The sequence below is a fragment of the Accipiter gentilis genome, chromosome 1, assembly GCF_929443795.1.
Source record: "Accipiter gentilis chromosome 1, bAccGen1.1, whole genome shotgun sequence".
Lineage (NCBI taxonomy): Eukaryota > Metazoa > Chordata > Aves > Accipitriformes > Accipitridae > Astur > Astur gentilis.
The window spans coordinates 43,090,154-43,102,793 of record NC_064880.1 but is presented as its reverse complement, the minus strand read 5'-3'; the positions used below and the strand labels follow the sequence as shown (position 1 = coordinate 43,102,793).

The following is a 12,640-nucleotide window of genomic DNA, read 5'->3' as shown; positions in this document are numbered from 1 at the left end:
ATGTCTTTAATAAGCACTGCCTCTTATGGGAGTGTGGAGCAGTGGGGTTTCCACATGAAGCAATGTCTCTGTACCTGTAGCAGTCTTCTTAGCATGGAAATGATCTCTCAATACTGCAGCTTTGATCTCTGGAAATAGGCCAAAATACTATCTTAACGTAGCACAAGAGCTGAACAGTACTATTTGTTGTAATACTATGCAGAGGTCAGCTTTGCCATACTTCAATCCAGTATTGAAGGGAAACGGGATTGTTATTGCTCTGGCTGCCCAAGTATGTCCTCTGGAAGCTTAACTGGATGAAAAGATGTGCATCTCCTATACTGACAGTGAACTAAAGAAATACTTCACAGACCCTTCATTTGTACAAAATGTGAGCCTTTCTAGGAGTCGCTGAATTGGCTGAGAGATTATTTTATTTATTACATAGTCAAAAAAAGAGACAACTTAGCAATTAGTATCTGAAACCCAAAACTTAAAACTGCAGTCTGGATGAGTTTTTTCCACTTTCTAAAACATTATAGAGAACAATGACATTGTCATAAATAGGAAAATGCTTAAATATTGGAGTGGAGATAGGTTTAAGACCCTGCAGGAGTGCTTCACAGATTCCAGGGCAGAGATTTTGCTTCAACGATTTACCTGGCCATGACGGCTGACGTGCATGAGGGCAGAACAGTCCCTCATTCTGCCACGGCTATACCAACTCTCCAATGCTATCAGGTATAAACCTTGTCTCTTCCAGTAAAGTAAGTGTCAGAGAACAGTCGTGGTAAAACTGTTTCACGTGAGCATTTTTTGGTATGCTAATCTTTCAGCTTCTGTAACTCATGCCTATTGTATGTCCATAAATGGGTTTATGCCACCTTATACATTTATAATGTGATGCTTCACTGTTGCATTTGAACGCACCCCATATAATGGAAAGTAAGACACCAAACACCTTCTGTTCTGATTTACCTCTTTCTGCCTGAGAAGAAACAAACCTTTTATCTTCATCTCATGTATTATTACAAGCAAATTTCCGAAGTATACACGCGAGATTCTAGACTCCGCTGTACTGTACACAACTTCCAGAAATGGTAAAAGATTTAGTATCCGCTTTGTCTGAGGCTTCAAAGAGTGTGTGTTTCTGCTTTGCTTATAGAGATAAAATCCTTAAGAACAAATTTAAAATCAGATTTTGAATGTAATTAGTACCAAAAGAGTAGCAAAATAACTTCAGAGGAGGAGATTATACTAATATTATTAATCTAGTAATTCACTTTATTTGATCCCAATCTCTTTTTCTACCAGTCTGTTCTCTGATATTCAGTAGCTTCACGATATTCTTATAGTATTATAACCATATGGTATTTTCAAAACCCTAATAAGTTCCACTTATTTTTCCACATGTTAAAAAAATGTACTACTGTTGAAATGTAACTGGTGGTTGTAACTGGTTAACGTGGTTGTACAAAGGAACCAAATAAAGCCTGTAAAATTTCATGAAGAATAGGTTATTATGTAAATTGCATGCCAGGAAGAAGACCTGGAAAACTGAGTAACTTCTAGTTCTAAGGAATAAGCAACCTTTCCCCTGAAAGATTTTACTGAAAGGGTGATATATACAGGAATCAAAAGTATCTGGGTGCACAAAGGTACAGTAAAATAAAAGGCAACGCTCAAGTGGAGAAAGATACTCTGCAAAAATTACACCATTATGTGCTGTAATTGCCTTTCACTGGCAATTTATCAGTTATATTGAGTAAAAAGCCTTGGAAGCTCAACTTAGGTTATAAAAGAGTATTATTTCCATTTCATGCATCATCATGACTGATTGAGAACATAAAGACCAAATTAGCTTTGGATGCATCTGGATAACTCTACAGCCTGCAGTGATGTAGCACTGTTTTATCTGGCTATATAATTCAGGGTGGTTTTGTTTACAAAATAGCCCTGTGGATTTCATTATTTCGTTATGCATCTTTCTTCTTGGGCTCTCTCTGCAGGAGTAAATGGAATAAAATATACAAAAAACCCCTTGGTTTGACAGTAAAGGCAGCAAAGTCACTTTGAAAGCACCAGGAAGAAGAAGAAGAAACTATTCAACTGAATTTGGTGTGAAAATTACCGCATTATTTATGCAGAACTAGACAAGTCATTTAACAAACTAGTATGCTCCACTTTCACCTAATTCTAGTTCTCTTCTCAAAAATGTCTTGGGAAAAGAGAAGGAAACAGCAAAAATTTTCCTTTCAGTTTTGCAGTCAAATTCTAGTTTCCTTCCCATAAGACTCTCTGTAGACAGCTTTGAGTTCTTTTTTTTTTTTTTTTTTTTTTAAGGGAGCTTTTACTGATAAAGATCTGCAGAGCATAGGAGATGTCACACACGATTTTAGTTTGCTCCTCTGACAATTTGCAAATTGAGATTCTGTCTGTCTGTCTGTCCGTCTGTCTATTCTATCCCCAGGGTCAGCGGACTTTCTCCTTTCATGGGAGACAACGACAATGAAACCCTAGCCAATGTTACCTCAGCAACGTGGGACTTCGATGATGAGGCTTTTGATGAAATCTCTGATGATGCCAAGGACTTTATCAGCAATCTACTAAAGAAAGATATGAAGTAAAGCTGTTGGACTTGATACAATTTCTATGTTTGCATTTAGCCCAACTTGTCATTCTTATTTCCCCACTGTGAATCTCCACGTCAACGCAGGCACCTTTGGCCATACTTTCTAAGTCTCTGTGTGCAGCTCTCGTTTATTTTACATGCAGGGTGCAGGGTCTGAATGGAGCACTTCCTTTTAATCCCCAGCTCATTCTGCTTTTCCCTTCCCTCGGGCAAGATGCACCCTGAGGTTTTCCGTGGCTACTCTTATCTTCACTGTTGTGTGACACAGATTCCTGCACAACATGTTCTCTCCTGATCTGAATGGGTTGCAATTTTGCCAGATTTAGTTCCATGTGTTGCTTTTAAGTGTGGTGCCTCTGAGTAGGCAGCTTTCATATAAATCCAGTAATTGGGCAAGAGGAAAAAAAAATCAGAGTTGGAAGCCCTGTTTACAGCAGATTCTGAACAAACCAAGGAAAGAAATTGTACTTCTTCCAATGAATTTGCAGTTGGATGGATGGAGAACAGAGAGTTATTTATCTGTGTACTATGAACAAAGTGAAGAATGGGAGTGGCTTGATTAGAGATTTGGACATTTCTGTTTTGTTAAATGTTCACTGCTGCAGGGAAGGAGGGTATTAAGTGGTGGGAAAGGGGAAATCTCTGTAAGTGAAGGAGAGGAGATCTGGGACAGGGTTCTGCCAGCATAAGGTGGCTGAATCATTGCCATTGTGGCTCTGCTGTATGTGTTCCATGCCTAAAACACATGGGTTTTGGTGCTTTGTTTTATAATGTTTTATTAACACTTAAAAATGCACAGTTTTCTCTCAAAAAAACCTACAGAAATTGTGCAAGAGCGTTTAAGAAGTAAGCATGGCCGGGAAAGCAGTGCCATGTGACCTGTGTTGCTAAATTCAGCAACTCAGAAAAGCAATTCAGCTCTCAGAAAAGAGAGCGGAAAATAATGTTAAAGAAGTTAGGTTCAACTATCGTTAATGGCAATACTGACTAGTCTTTTTATATAAAAACAGGAGTCGCTTAAATTGTACTCAATGTCTTCAGCATCCTTGGCTGCAAAAAGACACCAAAAACATGGAAGCCAAAAAACTTTCCAAAGATAGGATGAAGAAATACATGGCCAGAAGAAAATGGCAGGTAATAAAGAGGACAGAGAATTGGGCTAGTTATCCTAATAAGTCTCTTTATTTCTAATGTTTATGATTCTGAGAAACATGTCGTGCCAGGTGGTTTCTGCTGCTGGTGAGAACTCCAGTGTGGCCAGAGTATGAATGCAGTAAAGCAGGTTTAGTTTAGGTTTGGTTTCTATGGGTGAGCAGTAGGAGGGTACACAGCTGCGAATATATAACACGTGATGATTCCACTTTAGGCTACTAAAAGGCGTATGAGTTCAAATATAGCCTTTCCTATTCTTTTGGAGCTACGACCATCTCTCCTCCCTGCCCTCTCCGTGCCACTGAGGGCTGGGGGACTATGTTACCCTTAACAAACCTGAACAGGTAGGGAAAAGCTTATGTGCCTGGCCTCTCTAAAGATACCTCACTTTGTGGTAGTTTCATTCTCCTAAGCCAGTGTCCTGTTGGAGCACCAAGCTTCTTGTGGATTCAGTCAGATTGATTTAATAATTTTCTTTGCTGTATTTGGTCTCCATATCTTCTTTTTTCTCAATGCTGGAACTGTTATAGCAGGTCCACCTGTGCTGTTCTGATAGCTAGGGGAGTTGGTGTATAAAATCCTGGATCCAGCCTTTTGAGTAGCCTACAAAATACTCATTTCTGTAAATCTTGCGTTCTACTGTACGTGTTTCTTAGGAGCTCATGCAAGCTGTACAAAAATACAAGTGTCCGTACTAGAGGCAACGTAGTTTAAGCATATTTAGTATCCTGGTGGTTGATTCTCGAGCCTGTCAGAGGTCTGCTTCCATCATGCAGACGGTACTTTCTCATTCATTTCAAATTAGCTGGTTATTCATCCTTGATGAAAGTCGTTCCAGCCCATATGGCTATTGAGAGCCGTCCGCCACCAGAGTCAAGTTCCCATTAAACAGGACATAGCTTTTCTGCTGGCCCTCTTCTCGCACAGTGCTTTTTATCTGCAGCTAACAGAGACATTCATTTAGGTATGAGTTCATCACGGGAAGTTTATATCTGCAACTAAATTTGGTAATTCAGACCAGCCTGCTCTGTCTCTCCTAAAACAACAGAGCTATATATAAGCAGTTTGTCCAACAATTCCAGCGAGGTTTGCAGAGATCCCAGATAATTGGTCCGAAGCACGATTGTTACAGAAAATCACATGCCTTTTGGATTGGATTGATCAGAAGCCTTTTATGTTATGTCTTAGAAAACAGGCCATGCTGTCCGAGCAATAGGAAGACTGTCGTCCATGGCAATGATTTCTGGTATGAGTGGGAGGAAGGCCTCTGGGAGCTCGCCTACCAGCCCTATTAATGCAGACAAAGTAGAAAATGAAGGTAAGGAATTTTGCTGCACCGTATTTTTACCTCTCTGTGAATCAATCTTCCTAAAACTTTTAGCAAAATGCTAGAGACCAGTCATTGAGTTGGTTATTCCTGCTCTCTCTCTCTCTGTTTTTATCTTCTTTTTTTTTAAAAAAAGAAATCTATCAAAAATTCATTGTACTCATATTGTTCTGCTAACTCGAAATGCCCCAGTATAAGTATGGGCAGTAACCTCTTCTCTTTTTAAAGCCAAAGAATTAAGGCAGATTTGTCAGCTGCCCTTTCTATCAGTTTGGGAATGCATGTTTATACAAAGATTACAGTGATGTATTGCCTTCTCATGCAAGCGAGAAAGCAAGCAAGCAATAAGTTATTAACACTTGCTGTAACAAAAACATGTACTCTGCATTAACCATGCTCCTCAGACAGGGGCATTTAAGAAGAAATGTGTCTACATTATTCCCCCACATCCCCATTTGAAACGTGGATTCATGGTGTGTAACAACCAGAAGTGCAAATGTTTGACACTTCTGAAAATCAAGCAAGTCATTTTGACATATCCACACAGACTGTGGGCCTGATACAAGTTGAACTGGTTTACCCCTCTGACTAGCAAAAGTCCAGGTTCAGTTAAAAACGAATTCAAGGAAAAAATAAAGATGATTTGTAGTGTGGCAGCCTGCATGTTAATTTCATTCTATTTATGGCCTGAATCTTTGTCCAGCTGCAAAAACTGGCACAAAACTAAGCAGCTAACGTCCTCACTGTCCCATTAGCTTTACAGAATAAAGTCAAATAAAAGATGCTTGCATTACCATCTGGTAATTAAAAATTAAAATAAATCTTTTGAGAACATGCCCTGTAAAATAATTAACTATCTCTCCACTCTCCTTCAGATGCTTTCCTTGAAGAAGTGGCTGAAGAAAAGCCCCATGTAAAGCCATATTTTACTAAAACAATCCTTGACATAGAGGTTGTGGAAGGAAGTGCTGCTAGATTTGACTGCAAAATTGAAGGTACTTTGAATTAGTGTTATCTGTTTCTTTCTTTCTTTCCTTGCCAGCTTTCTGCATTGTGCTGTTGTTTAACTTTTAATTTTTTTTTTCTGTATTATTGTTGAGTTGGTGCCATTTTGCTTGAACAATATCTGCATGTTACAGCATGAAAGTGTTGCAGTAACAGAAATTATTTGGAGCTGCATGGGCTTGTTCTGTGCTTGCCGTAGAACAGAAGTCTCCAAGAGTCAATGTGTGAATCACTAATTCAGAATAGCAAGTGGGAACAGTAAGGTGATTTTTGAGGGTAGAAACAGTAAAAACAAGATGCATCAGAGTACCATAAATTGCAAGAGTACACTCTTAGAGACTGCTAACCAGAAACCAAGAATAAGTAGGAAGTCACTCATCTGAAATGACAGACAAGTTTCAGGTGACCTCAAGATAAATTCAAGCCGTACATACATGGTATTAAAGGCAAAGAAGTCCCTAACAGTGTATCTGCATGAGAAGTAATGATAATATCATTGCGCTGGTTACAAAACTCGCATCTAGAAAATACTGTATTGTTGTCTGGTTTTTTTAACTTACGAGTTCAAGAAAGAAAACTCAGAGTGGAATATGCAGATAGAAAGAATAAGTTTCTGAGAAGGCACTTAAGGAGCTTGGGCTTGGTCAGCCTAACAGTCTGAAGGCCAAGACCTGCTAGCACTTCTGTTGCAATGAGATTGAAGCTTCTGTATCACAGCTGTTGATGAAAACTAGAAATTAGGAAGAGAAGAGCTGTTAAAACAAAATGGATAGAGTTGGTCCCATACTGCATGTGTTCAAGTTAGCCAATCTCTAATCTTAAAATGAGGTTCAGTAACTGCCTCACTGACCTTCTGCTTGTTTATTTCTGTGCTCCTAATCTCTTTCACTGCCTGTGTTTCCTACCTCACAGCGGAGATGTGAGGATGGATTATTGTTGCTGATGGATGCTCAGCGTGAGGGGTATGTGCATAAGTACTGCATGGAATAAAATAAATGGATGTACCACAGCTGATGTTCCAAACTTCTCAGTGTATCGCTGTAATGTTCATTGTGTGTTAGGGATTCCTGCACTTTATTTCTGCTCAGTGGGAAGTCATCCTCCCGTCACAGTCCAGAACTTGGCAGAGACAACAAGCCTTCAATTTGTTATAGCAGCCAAGAGTACTGTATAAGGGATTGTTCTCCAGCATGTATTGTACAGCCCTGCTCTGGATGCTTCAAGTATAGCAGAGCCATTAGCTTCCCAAAAGGCTCCAAACTCCTGTTGAGATGCATAATCAAAATGCTTTTCTTAGACTCCCTCACTTATCTTAACAAACACAAATAGGAATGGGAGTGCCACCATCACCCTACAGGACAGGCTGGTGCGTAGGGAGCAGATGAGGAGGAGGTAGATTCAGAATGGCCACAAGAAAGCAACATGAAGCAGGGTATTAAATTGTAGTTGTAGCCCAAAACACCTTGCCCTTGAAATTCTAAATCTTGGTGCAGGGAACTGTGGTTCCACAAAAGCTACTATGTAAGGTAAGCCTCAAACACACTGTCAAGAGTCCCTCACTGGCTGATGTCCAAGACACACAAAAAGCTGTCTGCATTCACTGCTAAAGTAGTGGAAAGAGAAATCTAGTGAGCACCTCATTACTAATTTTCAATTTTTTCCTATTCATAATAAAGTTGTTTCGGGTAAATGTGCAGTAAAAAAGCCTCACATCATCTACATTTATTTTAAATAGAATTCAATGAAATATTTGTATATCAACATATTGGCACATCCATACATAGATGGGGAATTAATGCTTAACGTAATTACAGATTAGTTAATACCTGTTCATTGCAATTGCTGTTCTCTCTCCACTACTGCAGGCTATCCTGACCCTGAGGTAATGTGGTACAAAGATGATCAGCCTGTCAAGGAGTCCCGTCACTTCCAGATAGATTATGATGAGGATGGGAACTGTTCTTTGACTATTTCTGAAGTATGTGGGGACGATGATGCCAAATACACCTGCAAAGCTGTTAACAGCCTTGGGGAAGCCACGTGCACCGCAGAACTCCTTGTGGAAACAATGGGAAAAGAAGGAGAAGATGAAGATGATGAGGAGGAAGAATGAAACAAGGCTCAAAGAAAAAAAAATTGAAAAAAATATATTTAAAGACTCTCCTTATAAGGCTCAGAAAACCAAGTTACCAAAAGCACCTTGTGTGATACGTAGGTCTTTGGGGTGTTGTTTTTTCAGCATGATCAGTTGATACCTGTTTGCTTTACATATGGGCATTAATTCAAATCAGCAGGCAATTTTAAGCTGCTAGCATGATTGGATTTACTTTAAGCAAGTCATCAACTAAGTTGCCCAGTCTATTTTTAAAAACGTATGGAAAACAAGTCTACAGTTATATTCTGAACGTCTTAAAGAAAAAGTCTATTTACTGAGCTCATTGCTCTACACCATCACTTTCCTCAGCCAAAACTGCAGCTAAGCTGGCTCCCCAAGATCTACTTTACAAGGAATCATTTGCCAGACACACAGTGAATCTCTCCAGTCCTAAGAAACAGGCTGCTCCCTGAGCGGTATCTTCTATGAGGGGAGGTTTGTCACAGCCAGCGCTGCAATTTGTATGTTCGTATGGTTCATTTTTCATTTCTTTTAAACAGAATTTCACAGTCCTAACTTCAGACACATTTACTGCCTCCCCTTTCTCAGTGCACTGTTAGTGCTGTTGTAATACTGGCAAAAGTTAAACATCCAGGTGGTTTCCTGAGATACTTCTAATCTTGCTTTTAACCAGCTGATCACACCTTGTCACCTTTCCCTTCTAGAACCTGTCACTTCAGTGCAGTTACAGCTGCCTACTTAAGTAACAGACTGAAAACACAAAGACTAAGAATATTTTCTGTTGTTCTGGTCAGTCTAATAATGACTTAGGATTCATATATATGCTGCTGTGAAAAAAACCAGGTTATTGCACAATTGGTGACTTCTATGTGCATGTGTGTGAATGGAATCCCAGGTTAGTTAAAGTTTTACTTGCATTTATTTGGCAACTGCAAAACAGATTTCAACTGATGATAAGCTGGAAACTCCCACAGACTTTTGGAGTAGCCAAAAAGATAGTAGCCTGGATTACAAACTCCTTTATACTTAGCAGTTTCCAAAGAATCTTAACCTATATAGGACTTATTTCTACCTTATGAGCTTGACTGTCTTGTTTTTGTCTTGAACCTGCATCAGTAAGGCTGTTGCATTTTTTAAAAATGCAGAAAAACAAAACAAACCAAAAAAATCCAAACCCCAGTTTTTTTCTCAGAAATGGTTAATGCACTCAGACTTAGTAACTTTGCTTTCCTTTCACAGTATTGGCACTTTTAAACTTTGTTGTTGTTGTTGAGAGGTAATATCAGAGACTGCAAGGTGATATGCATAATCCAAAACCAGTGTCTTTTATCTATGTATCATTCCAAAGGTGATTCTTTTTCTTTTCCACTTTTTGTGTGTAAAGTGCAACCATTTGCATTTCAAATGTTACCTCTTTTAAAAAAAATTACCTTAAATCCTCACCATTAAGTAGTCAGTGTACTTTAATACAGGTGTGTACAATATCAACCTTAGGTTGTTTGATATTACCTAGTTGTGTATGTGTTTCATATGATTTGCTCCTTCTACATTCAAAGCTCAACTAATGTGGATGACACAATGGTTTTTAACTGCTTTACTCTTTGTTGCTAAGTTCAGATTGCCAGCATGTCTTTTCCTTTTCAATTGATAAAAACCTCATGTTATACTAAACACAGTATTGCCACGATTCCTTATACAGAAAGGTTTTAAATCTGATTTAGAGCATACAGAGCTTTTATCACGGTTTTTTTTTTAAATGTTTTAGGCAACAACGGGGTGTATTTTGTACCTTAATAAAAATATGCTAATGTTCTCCCAGTTTGTTAAACCATCAGAATTGCAAAGATGAGAACGCTACGGCTGTAGTTACTCACAGTTCCTAAATAAATAATACCACAAAGCATGCTCCTTGTATACTCTATTGCAGGCGTCACTGTGTTCACGTTGGCTAAGCGTTATCGGTAGCAGCGGTCTTCTCCTGCTCTGTCCTGAGAGCTGCTTGGCACACAAATGGCTGAGGTGGCAACAGTGAAACCTCCTTGATCTCTGTGGTGCTGCTGCACTTCTCCTACCCCGTCAGCCCAGGCTAGCGCTGTGCGGAGGCTGCTCTGCCCGAATGCTATCAGGTACCGCCTGGGGCTGCACTAGTTGTAGCTGTGTGCTCTGCTGCACGTCTCCAGCCTCATCGCATCCTTTGCAATGAACAGAACTGTAAACGTGGATGGGGCACCGTGACAGCAGTGCTTCTCTTTTACAGTTGAAACATAATCGTTCTGAAAGACCGTAAGAGCAAGAGAGAAAAAACGCAGGGAAGTCTAAATGTAGATGTGTACTTATACCAATGTTCCTAAAAACTGTAAAGATGAAGATATTTAGCAATTATGCTTGCGCTGCCTCTATGCAGAGTTCTTCTAACGTGCAGTCCAAGATACCACGGACCATAGAAGACCACGCAGAAATTCCCTAAAGCAAAGACTGTGAACCATCCTGCTTGTAGCAACACGTTTCTTGAGCAAATCTTCAGCCCTCAAAACAGTCACCTTTGCAAGATGTGCTCTACTGTCTTGTGAATGTAGCTTACTTGATTCACTGACTGCTGGTTTCTGTTCAGGTAGGCATGCAGAATCATAGAATGGTTTGGGTTGGAAGGGACCTTAATGATCATCCAGCTCCAATGCCCCGGCTGTGGGCAGGGACACCTTCCACTAGACCAGGTTGCTCAAAGCCCCATCCAGCCTGGCCTGGAACACTGCCAGGGATGGGGCATCCACAGCTTCTCTGGGCAACCTCTTCCCATGCCTCACCACCCTCACAGTATTTCTTCCTAGTATCTAATCTAAAACTGCCCTCTTTCAATTTAAAACCATTACCCCTCGTCCCATCACTACACTCTCTTTACAGAGTCCCTCCCCATCTTTCCTGTAGGTCCCCTTTAGGTACTGGAAGGCTGCTCTAAGGTCTCTCCAGAGCCTTCTCTTCTCCAGGCTGAACAACCCCAACTCTCCCAGCCTGTCCTCATAGGGTAGGTGCTCCAGCCCCCCGATCATCTTCATGGCCCTTCTCTGGACCCACTCGAGCAGGTCCGTGTCTTTCTTATGTTGGGGGCCCCAGAGCTGAAGGCAGTGCTCCAGGTGGGGTCTCACGAGAGTGGAGTAGAGGGCGAGAACCACCTCCCTCGACCTGCTGGCCACGATTCTTTTGAGACAGCCCAGGATACAGTTGCCCTGCATAAAGCAGTAACAGGTCTGGCTCTGACAGCCTGGTCTGTGGCTACGTGTACTGGCTATCAAAACCCACAGACTCAATATTGGTGTTCCTGCACAGATTTTCCCATCCCTCACCTCCTTTACTGGTCCTCCCATGTCCCACAGGCTATAAACTGCCTATTTCTCTTCTTCCCCAAGGGTGTAACTAGCGTGCCATCTCCCTGTTGCCTCCTATTAACATCCCTTCTAGTCTGCAGAAAACAATGACCTCTACTTCAAAAATGATGTGATACGTATCTAATTCAACTCTGAGCAACTACATGTATTTGACCTTGAATTTTTTGTTTCGTATGAAGAATAGAATTCTATTTCTACTGAAGAAGGCTATTTTATGTACTTGAAATCCTGTCTCCTTTTGCCAGCCATCCTAACTGGTCTAAATAAAAGGTGTGACCTCTCCCTATAAACCTTGTCTCCCTTGTCTAATGTTTGCAGAAAGCCACTCTCAGGGTGTGCTAGGGTTGAAACAATCCCCAACAGCAGAGGTTATGCGAGACATTGATACTGCCCAAGATGGACCTCTTCATTCTTCTTGTACGTCTTTTGTGTAAAATCCAAGTCTTCTCAAGAAACATGAAAAATTTGGGACTGGCCACCATTTTTTGCTACCTGGGTTTCTGGATTTGCATAAACTTAATTTACTTAATTACAGGCCTGTCCAACCACCCACGCATCCCATGCCCGTTTCTGGTTGATGAAGAGAGAGACCTTTGCTAATTGCATGTGTGGCATGCAGAGACTTCTGTATCGCCATTTCTCTTCACTCACAGGGAAGACAGCACAGGACTTCATAGCTCCCTCTCTCTCCTCTGTAGTGTCAGGCTTTGAAAATGTAGCAAATTTTTTTTTTTAATTGCACACATAAATAAATAATGAATGATCAGTTTCTCTAAAATTCTTGGAATATTTTATTGGAACGTTGCACTAAAACATTAGTGTTTGAAAATGAATTCTCCTAAATCATCTTTGAATTTTGAGCCCTATTGACTGCAAGAGATGTCCATGTAATGCCATGAATTTCTCAGGCTATATACTTAGGTGAAAGCAGAATTTGCTGGGACAGGGAAGGCGGCTTATTCTGTTATTCTCTACTGCTCATAAGGGAACCCCACTGTAACCAGTATGAAAAATAAACTGACAATTGTTTCTGAAGTTGAGAAGCA

General features: G+C 40.4%; 1 protein-coding gene across 10 annotated transcripts in view; it reads left to right on the top strand.

The window, feature by feature from the left end:
* MYLK (myosin light chain kinase) overlaps window positions 1-10,116 on the top strand; it is a 222,486-nt gene extending 212,370 nt beyond the window's left edge. For all 10 annotated transcript variants that reach the window (XM_049803960.1, XM_049803987.1, XM_049803977.1 and 7 more), the window contains 5 exons: window positions 2,450-2,602; window positions 3,622-3,745; window positions 4,952-5,081; window positions 5,966-6,085; window positions 7,961-10,116. In XM_049803960.1, the coding sequence (XP_049659917.1) occupies window positions 2,450-2,602; window positions 3,622-3,745; window positions 4,952-5,081; window positions 5,966-6,085; window positions 7,961-8,208 (775 nt within the window). In that variant the 3' untranslated portion in view covers window positions 8,209-10,116. The remainder of the gene's footprint in view (window positions 1-2,449; window positions 2,603-3,621; window positions 3,746-4,951; window positions 5,082-5,965; window positions 6,086-7,960) is intronic.
* The last annotated feature ends 2,524 nt before the right edge of the window (window positions 10,117-12,640 follow it).